We start from the raw sequence: 16,802 nt of genomic DNA, 5'->3' as shown, positions 1-16,802 counted from the left end.
ACTGAATTAAGGCCATTTTAATGCATAGGGGTTTAATACAGTAACTAACTAACTGCTATAAATTCACACCTCTGAGTTAATTTGGATTAACTTCCCTGAGTATCCCTATGTAGGCATAGCCTTCATTTCTGTATTAAATACTAATGAAAGCACCTGTGATAAATCACGGTAGGTCAGAAGATTTAGCCTACTTGTTGTCAGTGCACATGGTGCTCTCAGGATTTGGGGTGGCTGGCAGGGGGACTGTTGAAGTCTCCCAGAAGTTCCAGACATGCAACATTAGGTGGCCACCTGATGTGCTGAGATACTCCTGAGCCCGCCTGTTATGCCAATTTGAGCACCCTTTTTACCTGTCTTGCTGAGTCAGGCTATTAAGTCTGCTCCACTGCAGAATGAAACAGACAATGAGATCAGTTCTGGGAAGGCTCAGCTTAAGGGACTTGTCCCAGCACTCGGGTGTCCACCTCCCTTGGAGTGCAGACCCAAAGATATATTATGAAATCTGCCTCCTCCCTCAATGTGGAGGAAGGTATGCACAACTTCTCCCCCCACCCTCCCAAGTTAGAAATTACAGAAACTGGGTTTAATAATAAACAAAACAAATGTTGTTAACTATAAAAGGCAGATTTTAAGTGGTAAAAGGGGTAACAAACCGAACAAAGCAGATTACTAAGCAAATGAAATCAAACATGCAAACTAATCTAGTTTCACTAAAGAAATTGGTTACAAATAATATTTCTCACCCTAGATATTGTTGCAGGCAGGTTGCAAAGTTTCTGTGGTTCAGAGTTCCAGTTATATTCCTTTTCAGGCTGGACTCCTCTCCTCCCCCCCCCCCCCCCCCCCCCCCCCCCCCCCGTCTGGACTTCTCCCCCCTCCTTCCCTTCACATGGCTTTTCCAGTCTTTCTTCTTGGGCAGACAGGCCATGGAGAGGAAGAGTCCTGGTTGCCTTCCTCCCCACCCTTAAATAGGACTTACATGAGGCGGGAATCCTTTGTTTCCCAAACTTGACCCCCTTTCTCTTCCAGTGGAAAGTTACAAGAAGTCCCTGGTAATGTTTAGTATCAGGTGACAAGACCACCTGACTCTGTAGGATTACAGCGTTCATGAGTCCCTTTCTACAGTCCATTGTCCTCGCTGATTGGCCATGAGCCCTGTCTGGCTTTTCCATTGTTGTACCTGAAGTGTTAGCAGTGGGCATCACCCAAAGTAACATAGTTGAAATATAGATACATAGTCAATATTCCTAACTTCAGATACAGAAATGATACAGGCATACAAATTGATAATCACATTCAATAAATCATAACCTTTCCAATGATATCTCACATGAGCCATCTTGCATAAAGTATATCTCAGTTATGTCGTATTCATATCATAAGCATATTTTCATAAAGAATGTGGAATGAAACGTGTCATATGCATTAACAGATATTTTAAAAAGTGGTGTGTGTGTGTTTGGAGGGGAAGGGAGTTGTCTTTGAACTTCTACTTGACTATTCGGAGTTTTAGATTTTGCAGTATGTTGTTGGAAAGGTAATTTCCCCTGTATTTGCAATTTGCAAATACCTGTATTTGCAATTTGCAAATACCTGTATTTGCAAATCTCAGATTTGACCTATGTCTGTATTTTGAATAGTTTTAAGTTAATACACAGGTTTCTCCACAGGTACCGAATATACCTAAATTTAGAGAAGGTTTTTTTCGGTGTATGAGAAGCATCTATTTCAGACAGTGCACTAGACAGTTGAAATAATTTTGCTATACTTCAAGATTCAGACAGTTGTACAGTAGATAGCAAACATCATCTTGCTATATTTAACAGAATGATTGTATTTCATCCTGTAACTATGTTATGACCCGTGCGTTGAAGAACACATAAAACCAGGATGTATTTAACAGCCTTGACTCTGAACACATAGTGACTGTTTCTGTTGGTGACTGCCGAGAGATTTGTTGCACTGCTGTTGCCTATTTGCATAGTGTATAATGAATTTTGGAACTAGATTGTGTCAGGAATACATTGATAATATTCCCATGGTTATTGTGAAACCTCTTCCTTGCAGCTCATCGCAATAATATTGTTGTGGAGGGCGAGGATGTTTCATTACTATTTTAAAACAAGAATAAGTCTGTATGTTAAAGAATAATAATATGGAAATACAGAAGCTTCTATGTGAATTTAAATAAGTGTGAGGTTTAATGACATAAGATCCCTTCATACAAATGCTGTAGGTGAGTATTTTGACTCTACAACATCCAGTCTGGAGATGGCAAAGGCCATCCAGTGTTGTGGTGTTGGTTTTTTGTCTTGTTTCTTTGTTCCATGTAAATATTAACCAGATGAGCCGAACACACAGAGTGATAGAAATCAGCATGCAAGAGGCGATGTTGCTGGAAATCCATGTGCACAGTTGCTTTCTGTGCTATCCCATCATCTCTGAATGTGGTTTACAAGTGAAATGAGGTGTCTCAGCTTTCACCTAGAAAGTGCTTTACCTGATGAAACCATTGTACAGTGTAACCAGTTTAGCAGTTTCCTTACCTAAAAGGTCACTCTGAATGAGAGTAGCAGAGGTGCATTGCAAATAAAAATTGATGTTTCCACAATACCAAGATTTGGTTAATGACAGCTGATGTTTTAGTGGAAAGAAAAAAGAGGATGTGATGAAATAGAATGGCGTTGGGATTTAAATTTGCAAGGATGGGGGGAGCAAAAGTAACTGTTTCTTAAATTATACAGTTTTATATGTTGCAAAGAGCCACCAAACAGACATTTCATTGGGCAGAAAATCTGAGCATATTTTAGTGAAAAGGCAATGTTTGTCTAGCATAGAATCATTGAGGTTCCTTTCATATTGGGATGTATTGTTTTGTTGCAAGGCAGCAAAATTCATGAAGATGCAGAATTGATAGCCCTATGCATTAGGTTTATTGGTTAATTTTACGAAGAATATAGGGTTGAAACTTTTGTTGTGGGTTATATGTTTCTTTGTTTTACATTATCAGATGGCTGCTAACTTTAAAAAAAAGATGTCTATATTTCTAGGTGATACTTTAAAAATTAAAAGGAAGCTTTAAAACTTGTGAAGGATTTGATACAAGGGATGTTACACCCTTTTCTGAGGGAATGCAGATAGTAGCAGTGAATAAATAATCTGATGTGGGTTTTGCAGCTCCTGTAATGCATACTTCCATGGGAGTAAATGACTCTTAATTTAGCAGGATGGTGGGGCTTTTATAGTTAAATGTTTCAGACAGCTGGAGTTAGCTTAAAAATTAGTAGTAGTTTAGCAGTAGTAGTAATTTTGTATTTACAATATATTTTATCCCAGGATTTCAAAGCTCTTTCCTTTTTCCATCTAGCTCAGTGTCCTGTCTTCTGACAGCGGCCATGGCCAGGTCCTTCACAAGGAAGGAACAGAACAGGGCAATTTTCAAGTGATCCATTCCCTGTCCTCCAGTCCCAGCTTCTGGCAGTCAGAGTCTTAGGGACACCTGGACAAGGGGTTGCGTCTCTGACCATTTTGGCTAATTGCCATTGATGGACCTATTCTCCATTAACTTATCTAATTCTTTCTTGAACCCAGTTATACTTTTGCCGTTCACATCTCCTGGCAATGATTTCCAGAGGTTGATTGTGTGTTATGTGAAGAAGTACTTCCTTATGTTTGTTTTAAATTTGTTGTCTGTTCATTTCATCAGGTGACCCATAGTTCTTGTGTTATGTAAATGGCTAAATACACCACCTTATTCACTTTCGCCACACCATTCATGATTTTATAGACCTCTCTCATATCTTCCCTTAGTTGTCTCTTTTCAAATTGAACAATCCCACTCTTGTTAATCTCTCCTCATATGGAAGCTATTCCATACCCTAATCATTTTTGTTGGCCTTCTCTGTGCTTTTTCCAATTTGAATATATTTTAGATAGATCTCCTCAATGATTGTCAAACAATGTAGCACAAATGATTTAAACACTCATGAGACCATAGGAGTGAGATTCTAGTGTGCCACTATTTCATGATTTCACAGTGTGAATCATTGTAGCTGTTGATGTACCGCAGCCATGTATGCCTTAATCAGAACAAACATTTAGTCCCCATCTAACTAGGGTGACCAGATGTACTGTTTTTAAAGGTACAGTCCCGTTTTTTGGGATTGTTTCTTATATAGGTGCCTATTGCCCCCCCACCCCCATCCTGTTTTTTTACAGTTGCTATCTGGTCACCCTATGTCTAACAGACGTAATGAATAACATAGATGAAGTGTGAGGAGCCTGTTACATTAGGAAACTGCTTTAGGCCATCGATGACCCCGAATTATTTGTTGTTCATATTGATCCCTGAACAATCAGAGGAAAGCATTAAATTGCACATGTCTCTTCTGCAGTTAATTATTGCACTATTGACCTAGCATCTCATCTGTGTATTTCATCAATATGTATTGTAGGAAAATCAGTTCACAAAGTACAGCATTGGTAGGGGATTGGCAGGATAGGAACTCAAGGGCTGGAAGAGACCTCAAGAGGTCATGTAGTCCTTCCTCCCTTCTCCATGCTGAGGACCAAGCATACCTAGACTGTCCCTGACAGGTGTTTTTCTAACCTGTTTTTAAAAACTTCCAGTGATAGGGATTCCACAACTTCCCTTGGGATCCCTATTCCAGTACTTAACTATCCTTATAGTTATGTTAGTTATTAGGAAAAAACTCTAAATCTACCTTGCTACAGACTGTGGGGATTACTTCTTATCCTTTGGTAGATGTGGAGAATAATTGATCACTGCCCTCTTTATAACAACCTTTAATGTGTTTTGTGTGCTTTTTGAACCTTTCCTCATAGGTCAAGTTTTCTAAACCTTTTATCATTTTTGTAGCTCTTCTCTGGACTCTTTCCACTTTGTCCACATCCACCCAAAACTGGACACATTACTCTAGCAGAGGCCTCATCAGTGCCAAGTAGAATGGGACAATTATCTTGTTTCTTACATACAACACTGCTGTTAATACATCCCAAATTCATATTTGCCTTGTTTTGCACTGCATCACATTGTTGGCTCATATTCAGTTTGTGATCCAGTATATCCCGAAGATCCTTTTCAGCGGTACTACCACCTAGCTAGTTGTTACCCATTTTGTATTTGTGCACTGAATTTTTACTTCCTATGTGAAGTACTTTGCACTTGATTGAATTTCATCTTGTTTATTTCAGACCAAATCTCCAATATGTTAAGGTCATTTTGAATTCTAATCCTGTCCTTCAAAGGAGTTGCAACCTCTCCCAGCTTGGTGTCATCTGCAGATTTTATAAGCATACTCTCTACTCCATATCATTAGTCATTAGTAAAAATATTAACTAGTGCTGGATCCAGGATAGACTCCTGTGCGATCCCAGTAAATATGTCCTCCTTCCAGTTTAACAGCCAACTATTGATAATTGCTGAGAATGGTTTTTCAACCAGTTGTGCACCCACTTTATAGTAATTTCATCTAGCTTTCCCTTGATTTTAGTCAGCCAAAAATATACTGTATAGTCTCCAGGTCACTTACACTTCCTCCCTGTGTTCCTTTTCTACTCTTGCAGTTAATGGGCTAATTAGCTCCTTAGTGCTGGCCAGCTCAGCCCAGGTTGACCTAGTAATTAGCTATTCCTTCCCTCAGTCAGGCCCTCTCCAGGGGAACTAATTCGATTTGCAGTGACCAGAGTGCAGGTTCAGCTGCTGGTTCTCAGCACTCTGTCACAGTCCTTTTCTAGGATGTTATTTGTTCTGCATGGGGATGTCTAGATAAAGGTTAAGAGATTGTCTCTCAGGTTTTATCATATCCAGAAATCTCATATCATATCCAAGTAACAGTTCTGACGAGAGATACCTGTCTCAATGCCAATAAAAATTACTGAGGTTTCCATGTGATCTCCCATTTTAGCCTCTCATCAGCTCAGGGTTATTGGTGATGGATGATTGTGTGCATCAGCACCCAGGAAATGTGCACACATACTGATCTGGGATTATCCCAATCAGATTCTAAAATGGCTACACAGAAGGCTCTTAGTACCGTGATGACTACAATTTTATCATCTCCCTAAAGAAAACTGTCCCTAGACAATCACTCATCTAAAAATTTACATTGACAGTACCATAGTTAAAATCTTCCCTATGGAAAAGAGGGCAGTCAGGATGCATTACATTCATCCTCTGATCAGAGTTTGCATCAAACTGCTGGGTCTCCTGGCTTTCTGTATAAGGCTAACCCCAGAGACCAGCCTATGCAAGAGGAAACTGCAGCAGTTCAGACTGAAATTGTGGAACCATTCTCAGGAAGCAGTGAACCATCAGTATTGTGTATTTTTATTCCCATGTCACAGTCCTGCCAATGGAACAACTGCACTGATGAAGACTGGAGAGCCAACCTGTAGTAGATCATGTTCTTAGAAAAGAAATTGACCTTCATCAGTTTAATGCTATTGAGTTTGCATTTCTTCTTTTGTGATATGTGCTACGATTCCCTACTGGGATAAATGCATAGGAGATTTAGGGTAAAATTTTCAAAAGAGCCTTAGTCGCTTTTGAAAATGTTACCCTTAGATTCCATGGATAGTGTGTCTGAGAACTGTTCTTATAAATGGCTTCAGGTTTGTTTTTCCCAAACTTCTTATTTATTTGTATTCATAATTGTAGCTGCCACTTGTTTTAAAAAAAGGGAACAGAAAGCAAAGCCGTGGGCTACCTTTATCAGCTGCATTAATACTTCTGAGACTAATAAATCCCTCCCCTTCTTCTTCCCCGATACTCATTTATTTTGCTTTTATTAGCCACTGTCAGACTGAAGTAGCTGCATTAAGAAGTGACAGACTAAAATGATATGCAGAAAGCTAGTTATTCTCTGCTCATGAAATTGCTGGTCTTGTACAATATTTTAAATTCTAGCTCTTCACTGATGTTGTTTTCTAGCATGGATACTGTGACAGTGTACCGCATAAGGCTTTATGGGGGGGTGCTTATAAATGTACGTATGACATAACTGGAATATGTTTAGTGCTGCCTGTGCCATGTAATATACCTCCGTAAAGGTTATGGTCTACTGTATCTATTCATCCTATCTGTACACATATATCATTTTCTACTTGAGGTTAAGAATATGGGCTGTATACTTGCTTGGTTTCTAAGTAAGCTTTGGGAGGCAGTTGATCAGTTTCTTTAGGAAGGAATTTGCAAGGTTAAGTACCTGATCAGGAAGCACTTGGGGAACAATGCATCTTGGAATGCTCCAATCCACATAAGAAGTCTTCCTGGAGACATACAAGATACCATGTGGACAATGGCTTCGGCCTGTAAAGACTGAGTCGTGCAGGGACATGTGACTTGCCCAGGTGACTCCAAAACTCCATCTTGGAGCTGGACTTTGCATAGGAGGGAGGAGGGGGCTCTCCACCCACAAGAGAAAGTCTATTTAAACCTGTGGGAGACCCCTCCATTTTGTCTTCAGCTGGCTAAAGAAGGAACTCTCCACTAGGGTTACCATATTTTAATTTTGAAAAAGGAGGACACTCTACGGGGACCCAGCTCCGCCCCTTCCCTGCCCCTTCCCCAAAGTCCCCACCCCAACTCTGCCCCATCCCCTGAACGCTGCGCCCCCTGCTTCCCGCGAATCAAATGTTCGTGGGAAACCTGAAACAGGGAGGCAGCAGGTAAGCTGGGGCTGGGGCGGCCCAGTCCGGCCGAGCGGCTCCCTCTAACGGCCGGCCGGCCCAGGCCAAGAGGCTCTGGCCCCAGCATCTCCTGCCCGGCTTGGCTCGGGCCCTGGGGCGCTGGCCCCCGGCCGAGCACTGCCAGCCCCAGGCCAGCCGTCGGCCAAGCACCGCCAGCCCCCGCCCCCAGTCGAGCACCGTCCGGCCCCGCACCGCCAGCCCCGACCCCGAGCACTGCCGGGCCCTCCCTCCCTATTTTCCCGGACATGTCCGGCTTTTTGGGATTTCCTCTCGGACGGGGATTTAAGGCCCAAAAAGCCGGACATGTCCGGGAAAATCCGGGCGTATGGTAACCCTACTCTCCACCCCGCCCCCCCCCCCCCAGGATACTTGAAGAAAACTGGAACAAAGGACAGTAACTACAGGGGGTGTGAGTGATTGCTGGACCCAGACTAAAAGGAGATTAGCCAGTAAAAGGGAGCATTCTGTAACTGGTGAGGAACTTATCTGTATTTAGTTTGATTAGACATAGATTTGCGCATTTTATTTTATTTTACTTGGTGACTTACTTTGTTCTGTCTGTTACTACTTGGGACCACTTAAATCCTACTGTCTGTATTTAATAAAATCACTTTTTATTTAGTAATTTACTCAGAGTATGTATTAATACCTGAGGGAGCAAACAGCTGTGCATATCTCTCTATCAGTGTTATAAAGGGCGAACAATTTATGAGTTTGCCCTGCATAAGCTTTATACAGGGTAAAACGGATTTATCTGGGTTTAGACCCCGTTGGGAGTTGGGCATCTGAGAGCTATAGACAAGCACACTTCTGTGAGCTGTTTTCAGGTAAACTTGCAGCTTTGGGGCAGGTAATTCAGACCCTGGGTCTGTGTTGGAGCAGACAGGAGTGTCTGGCTCAGCAAGGCAGGGTGCTGGAGTCCTGACCTGGCAGGGAAAACAGGAGCAGGGGTAGTCTTGGTATATTGGGTGGCAGCTGTGATCCAACCCGTCACAGATACCATTATGGAGAGTGTCACCAATGGGTGGTACTAACAATTTTTAGTGTAAATTCTTAAGGACTGAAATTAGTCTACAATGCAGGGGATAGACTTGAAGCAGAACTGTAAGCTAATAATCCTGAAGAAGACTGTACTTGTGCTCAGCACAGCAGACTGAAAGTCCAAATAGGGAGAGGCCCTTTGCAGAATGGATGAACTGTGAAATGCATGTGATTGTGCAAGGGAATTATAAAACAGGCATTTCTGATTGATCGTCTCCTTACTGAAACATCGCATTTTACCCTTAAATTGGGAGCTCAGACCACTTCTCCTTCTGCATTAATACAGAGTGTTTCGAGGGATTTATGCCAAAAAGATTAGTAGGTAGGTCCTTATTTGTTTGCAACCTTATAATTTTAAAACGCTCTCGTGGGTGTTGTGAAAAGGGGCTGAAGGAAGATATCTTTCACAATGCATCAATGAAAGCATTTTTTTATTTTAAAATAGCCACTGCAGAGTGCTCAGGTGCGTCTCTGCAATAACTAATTAGTGTCAAACTTTGGGGCAGGACTTCAGGACTGTTGTACACACTGTGAAAATCTTTGCCAGTTGGTGGGGTTGGGCTCAAACTTAAATGGGCAAAAAAAGTGTTTGTAAATAAAGCTACTTGCCTGTACGAGGAGGGAAGAGAGAGAGAGAGAGACTAAGGCCCAGATCCTCAAAGGTTTTTAGGTGTCTGATTCCAATGGAAGTTAGACACTTAAATACTGTCGAGGACCTGGGCCTAAATTGCCAATGTTTGGACTCTTATTGGGACAGAAAATAACTGAGGCACTATCACCTGTTGTATGTGAGGCTCCATCTAATAAAATACCTTTCATTGCTTTACCCAATTAAACAGAATCTGATGAAATGGGAAGCCAACCTGGAGTTTTACAAGTAGTCAGAGAAAATTATGGAAGATACGTTAAGTATGGCTTAAAAATTACAATGATGCTAATGTCTGTAAAATTTAAGCTGCTTTTTTTGTTGGTTAAGCTAATATGAAAGTCCTCTTTGCTTTAATGCCGATTTATTGGTCGTACATTGGTTTGCGTTTATGCTGCAGCTTAGGCATGTAATTCTTCAGCAATAAGGCCGTCACTAATAGGAGGTACAGGAATGCCAACTGCGATTCCCTGGCACATTTTCAGTGTGGTGATGGTGGTGATTTCTTCCCATGTAAACTTTCCTGTAATCGTTCTAAGCAAAGTATGTACTTCAGCTTTGTTGTAGCGTTTTGGAATGGGGTGTTCCTGCACACACAAACAATGGGTATGTCTACACCGCAAAGAAAAACCGGCTGCTGGCCCATGCCAGCCAACTCAGGCTCGTGGGGCTCAGGCTACAGGGCTGTTCCATTGCTGCGTAGACTTCCAGGCTTGGGCTGGCGGCCGAGCTCTGGGACCCTCCCACCCTGCGGGGTCCTAGAGCCTGGGGGGTCCAGCCCAAGCCCTGAAGTCTACATAGCAATGAAAAAGCCCCACAGCCCGCGCCAGCTGGCACATACAGCTGCAAGTTTTTCTTTGCTGTGTAGACGTACCCAATGAGGCTTAGCCAAAAAAATAGCACTTCTCCCCTTCCCCCCCCCCCCACCCAAAAAGCTACACACACAGCTTGCTTGTTAAGCGGGTGTTCATTCTTATTTCCATACTGTCAGTATTTATTCATGGTGGTGCTGAGATTGCAGCATGCAAAGTGGAAACTTTAGACCATCCAATGCAAAGGGTTAAAAATAGTTTACTCCATCACTCTCCTGTGCTTGTTCTGTTGCATTGTCCCACCTTCCATACATTTTCCAGGTCATTTGTGTCAAACTCACTTGGGGAATAGAGGTGTTGGCTGTTTCATTATTGGCAGGTTGAGTGTACAAAAGGAACAAGAGCAGCTGCAGAAAGCAATGATGGTTTGCTAAAGACGTTTACGTGCCTCTGGGAACACGTCCAGTCTTGAAGTGACTAAGCTCTTTATTCTACCTAGTCCAATGGTTTGGAGTACCATGTTTTAAATAATGCTATAGCAGAACTCCTTTTAAACTCTGAATCGTTTAGGTTTGTCTTTATATCCTGTACTGAGAATATATTTTTATATTGGCAAAAATGAATTACTAATTTATTTTTTATGTTGTGAACTTTCCCCAGTACTGCGAGGAAAATGGCTCATACTAATACAGTTCCATAGCTCAACAGATATTGTAAAGGTTTTTACATCCAATTTGCATTAAAACTGTTACACCCGTACCTCGATATAACGCTGTCCTCGGGAGCCAAAAAATCTTACCACATTATAGGTGAAATAACGTTATATTGAACTTGCTTTGATCTGCCGGAGCGCGCAGCCCCCCCCCCGGAGCACTGCTTTACCGCGTTACATCCGAATTCGTGTTCTATCGGGTGGCGTTATATCAAGGTAGCGGTATATCTGATGGTGAAAGATCCTCTGAATTCTAAGTATGTAGTGGTGTGGTAGGTTATTTTTTTAAATCTCTGTTGCAAAGAATTTTTTTCCCCCCAAAGCCACCATTTTGGCTCCTAGGAAGCTATTAAAATGAAAAATAAGAGACATTAAAATCAAAGTTGATAGAACTAACTTTATTTTTGATGACTGAGCAGTTCAGCTTAGGAAATGTAAGGGTATTTGGTGAGACAAGGTGAGTGAGACAATATCTCCTGTTGGACCCAGGCTATTTGGTGTTGCAGAATTCATGTGCAGTGTATGCAGCATATATTTGTATTGTTCACATTCCTATTTGCTGTACTTTACCAATGTCCTTTGTTTTGAAAACCCACCCACAGTTATGATGGGACAGAACCACTCATTGTGGTGGTAGAGGCTCGGGGCTTGTCTACACTAACAGTGGTGCAGCTGCAGCGCTTAGTGAAGATGCTACCTATGCTGCCGGGAGAATTTCTCCTGTCAGCATAGATACTCCCCTCTCTCCCCCCCAAGAGGTGGTATCTGTGTTGGTGAGAGAAGCCCTCCTGTCAATATAGCGCACTCTACACCGGGTGCTAGGTCAGCAGGGGTGGGTAGTGTGAACCAAGCCTCAGACACAGAGATCCTCTGACCAGGCAGGGAGCAGCAGCCAGCTTCCTTAGCTAGCTGTGAAGATTCCTGCACCCTGCTGCTGCTAGCCTCTCACTGGAGCCAGATGGATTCAAAGTGCTGCTCCAGCTGCCACAGAGAAGTCACACGTGCAGCAAAGAGAAGAGCAAACTAGTGCAGCGGGGTGGGATCAGGTGGCAGCACCAGGTAGGTTCCCAAGGAGAACAGAAGGGCACTGCATTGCACACAGGCTTCTTCTGGGGAGAGGTTGAGAGAAAGAATGAACTCCATGTGGCAGATGTTTGGTTACGTCATTTAATGTCCTCCTGGAAGGCATTCAAATACTACAGCAATGTGGGCAGCATTAGACCCCATATAGAAAAGAATCAAATCAAAGGGGAGAGCAGAGTTGAGAGGAGTGGCAAGGGTGAATGTGTTCCGTAAGTGGGCTAGCGTGCATTCTATTACTGGATGCGGGGCCTAGAAAAAATGCATGGGAGAAAGTCTGTTATATTGAGAGAGCAAAGTTCTAGGGGACTTCCTTCCCCGGACCACTCTTCTTAGGGCTCTTTCTCCCAAAAGAGCTTTTTTTTTTTTAATGGGGATAGAGGGAGCTACAAAGTGTTCAGACTTACTGAGTTGGCTCTTATGAGATTTTTTTCCCCCTTGGTCTTACCAGTTTGTACTTATGTTTTATTGATAATCTATGTTATCAGCAAATACAATTATCCTGTATCATTTTGAAGTATCACTTGGTTAACATTCAGAACTGAAACCATATCTTTTTATGTTTGAGCCAGATTTCTTCTGAGGGAGGCTTACTGGTAGAGGCACTCTGACTTCATGATGAGGGTCTCCTATTACTCTGACTGTGTGAATTACCGTTTGCTGGTAGAAATTGGCCAGTGGCTGCATGTTCTCATCAGTACACTAGTATCATTTCACTTTCCAACCTTTCTCTCCTAGGTGTTCTTTACTTAATGGAACATGAGGAAGAATATGTGTTCACTCTGCCTAGTGCCTATGCACGTTCTATACTTACCATTCCATGGGTGGAGCTTGGAGGTAAAATCAGTATTAACTGTGCCAAGACTGGCTATTCTGCTACTGTCACATTCCACACCAAGCCTTTCTATGGAGGAAAAGTTCACAGGTATTGAAGCTGCTGTCTAATGGGTTGCTTCCTTTTGTACTGTATGTTAGAGTGTACTTGAAAACTTTTCAGTTTTCTGTATTTATTACTGTAAAATTGAGTGGGTGTGTTTGTGTGTAATTAATAGGCAAAAGCCAAATTGAATTTATAAAATGTTTTAAAAAATAAAACAAAACCTTCTTGCATCTGCCAGCACTTCATTACAGCTTTTCCATTTAAAAAAAATGGTTTAAAATGTGATTTGTAGGTTTGAAAAAAAACAAATATAGATACTTTGAATCTGGGACCTTTCACATTAGTATGTAACAATGTTAAGGTTCTGGGCTGTCGGATTTTGAGCTTTAATATCTGGATGTATTTTTAACACAATGTTAAGTGTCTCTCTTCAGTCCACTATAGCAAACAAATTCTGAGTTAGCGCTGAAAACCCAGACAGATGTGTATTTTTAACTCAAGCCACAGCTATGCTAGAAGATCTATGGCTGGAATATCTCAGCACAGATCTACCACACAGTCTGCACTTGCTCTCTTTGATGCAGCAAAGTCAGATTTCTGTTTGTAATTTAAACATATCTGTTTGCAGTTGATTTTTAAAATTGCTTGGACACTCAGACTCATAGACTTTAAAGTCAGAAGCGACCATCATGATCATCTACTCCGATCTCCTCCTGCACATTGCAAGGCCCAGAACCTTACTCACCCACTCCAGTAACTCAGCCAGAAGTTATGGGTCTATTACAGAAGTCTTCAAATCAAACTACGGCCCATGGGACGGATCCAGCCCACGAGCCGTTTTAAGCTGGCCCGTGCACTCCCGTTGGGGAGTGGGGTCTGGGGCTTGCCCCACTCCAGCTGGGGTACAGGGTCGGGGGCTGCTCCCCGTGGCTCCCGGAAGCCACGGCATGGTCCTGCAATGGCCCCCTCCAACACTCCAATGGGGGCTGCAGGGGCAGTGCCTGCAGATTGGGTAGTGTGCAGAGTCACCTGGCCGTGCCCCTGCATAGGAGCCAGAGAAGGGACATGCTGCTGCTTCTGGGAGCCGCTTGAGGTAAGCGCCACTTGGAGTCTGCACCCCTGAGCCTGTCCCCAAGCCCCAACCTCCTGCCCCAGCCCTGATCTCCCTCCCACCCTCCAAACACCTCGATCCCAGCCGGGAGTACCCTCCTGCACCCCAAATCCTTCATCCCCAGCCCCACCTTAGAGTCCACACCCCCCAACCAGAGCCCTCATCCCCTCCTGCACCCCAACCCCAATTTTGTGAGCATTCATGGCCCACCATACAATTTCTATTCCCCGATGTGGCCCTCGGGGCAAAAAGTTTGCCATCCCTGGTTTAAAGACTTCAAGTTACAGAGAATTCATCATTTGCACTAGTTTAAACCTGCAAGTAACCCATGCTGCAGAGGAAGACAAAACCCCCCCAGCGTTTCTGCTAATCTGACCCAGGGGAAAATTCCTTCCAGACTCCACATATGACGATCAGTTAGACCCTGAGCATGGGCAAGACCCACCAGCCAGACACCTGGGAAAGAATTCTCTGTAGTAACTCAGAGCCCTCCCCATCTAGTGTCCCATCACCGGCCATTGGAGATATTTGCTGCTACCAGTCGCAGATCAGCTACATACCATTGTAGACAGTCTCATCATGCCATCCCCTCCATAAACTTATCAAGCTCAGTCTTGAAGCTAGTTAGACGTTTTGCTCCCACTGCTCCCCTTGGAAGACTGTTCGAGGACTTCACTCCTCTGATGGTTAGAAACCTTTGCCTAATTTCAAGCCCAAACTTGTTGATGGCTGGTTTATATCTATTTGTTCTTGTGTCCACATTGGTGCTGAACTTAAATAATTCCTCTCCCTCCCTGGTATTTCTTCTACTGATGTATTTATAGAGAGCAATCATATCTCCCCTCAGCTTCTTTGGTTAGGTTAAACAAGCCAAGCTCTTTGAGTCGCCTCTCATAAGGTAGTTTTTCCATTCCTCAGATCATCCTAGTAGCTCTTGTGTGCACCTGTTCCGGTTTGAATTTAGTGGATTATAGTCCTTTTAATATGGTGGCACTAAGATAAACTGTATATTTTATTGTGGCTTTTGTCATATTGGAATTAGGGTTACAGCAGAAGTGAAACACAATCCCACCAATACCATCGTGTGTAAGGCACAAGGAGAATGGAATGGCACACTGGAATTTACGTACAGCAATGGAGAAACCAAAGTGATTGACACCACCAACCTGCCCGTTATCCGAAAAAAGATTAGACCAATAGCAAAACAAGGTCCATTTGAATCAAGGTGAGGTTATGGACATCATAACCGTTTATGAAGCTTGGACAAAAACTTAATATGGAAGCAACCTTTGTATATTCATGTGTGATTCAGTAAGGGTCTTGTTTTGGGTAGTATAAATTCTTATAGGCAGAGAGTAGGGAAAGCTGCATACACAGATTTTTCAGAGCTACTTTTGATACATAAACTGCAATATAACTGCTGTTCAGTTATTAAATGAAAAATGCTAGTGCGGATTTCATAAAGTTTAAAAATGAAAGGTAATCAATGCAATTTCTATGTCTGCTTCATTGTGAGTAGTTGCTAAATTGTCATTTCTACATATTCAATTTCATGTCTTTCTCACAGCTATAGATTAGAACTATTGACTGTACACAGCATAAAAATACTTTAAAAAAATTGTCATGCATCCACACCTTTTACCTGACTTTTTGACTCACTATATCAGAGAACTTGTGTTAGAATTTACTGTAAATATTTGTCTATGTATTTGTCACTAGAAGACCAATATTTTATTCAATTATAATGTCGCACCTGTTAATTGCCATTTGAGAGAGTCTTAAAGAGCATGAATGAATGAAGCTTCACCTTGTAGTGAATGAATACATTCTATCCATTTTACAAATGGGTGCACTTGGTCAGAAATGTTCTAGCTAATAGACATGCTCCCTCTCTCATAAATGCATTTTTTTTTTGCTGTATCCCAGCCAGAAAAACATGAGTGTGAATGAGGAAGCCAGCAGTTCCAATGTGCATCTGTTTTATTTTTAACACTAGCAGATGGACTGTAAATACTCAGTCTCTGTCTGAATAGTCACAATTTAATAAATTTTAAATGATGACTCACTTAAACACCACTGAAAATTACACATTACAAAAGTTATGCTCTGAAGCAGAAGAACTTAAGTGTTCTGATAACTTTTGGTCCATATTGCTACATGTTGCACAACATTACTATTTGCACTCTGAATTTGGGTTCTTTGCTAGCCAGACACACGGTTCATTCATATGCATACTGTCAAACAGATAAGGACCAAATTTGGTTCTAAACTGAACGTTAATTGTAACCTGCTAGGGACTGTCCTTGATATCTTATCTTCCTAAGTTCAGAAGTAGAAGCTTTTTAAAGTAACAGATGCAAAAGAACTGTGGTGAGCTTCGGTGAGCTTCCTCTGCCAACCAGCGCACAGGTCAAACTTTGCACGATATCTTCATTAATGAACTACACACAGGTCTGGACACAAAGCAGTTCTCAAAAATTGTCATGTTGATTTGAAGATGTGGGGCCAAGGTTTCAAGAGCTGAGCACCCAACAGCTCCCAGTCAGGCACCTAAATGAAGTAGCCAGATATTGAGTGCTGAACACATTTGAAAATCAGCTCCATAGTTTAATACGATGGGGTGAGAGAATTCACACTTGCTAAATAGGAGGAAAATACATGTATTTTTGAGCTTTAAAATATTATAAACAATATACATGTTAAACCATGACTGCAGTAAAAGTAGTTAAGTGTCCTTTAAAATACAATGAAAAGGATTAAAAAAGTGATACACCTCTACCCCAATGTAACGCGACCCAATATAACATGAA

General features: G+C 42.1%; 1 protein-coding gene across 1 annotated transcript in view; it reads left to right on the top strand.

Moving 5' to 3' along the window:
* The window catches only part of OSBPL10 (oxysterol binding protein like 10), a gene marked incomplete in the record, with an annotated part of 178,161 nt that overhangs the window by 152,626 nt on the left and 8,733 nt on the right, over positions 1-16,802 (top strand). Inside the window, 2 exon segments of the mRNA XM_034760842.1 lie at positions 12,740-12,926; positions 15,035-15,217. Of these exon segments, the coding sequence (XP_034616733.1) occupies positions 12,740-12,926; positions 15,035-15,217 (370 nt within the window).

The sequence above is a fragment of the Trachemys scripta genome, chromosome 2 (assembly GCF_013100865.1).
Source record: "Trachemys scripta elegans isolate TJP31775 chromosome 2, CAS_Tse_1.0, whole genome shotgun sequence".
In the NCBI taxonomy this organism is placed as follows: domain Eukaryota; kingdom Metazoa; phylum Chordata; order Testudines; family Emydidae; genus Trachemys; species Trachemys scripta.
The sequence above is the reverse complement of the archived record's forward strand: the minus strand, read 5'-3'. Positions and strand labels throughout refer to the sequence as shown.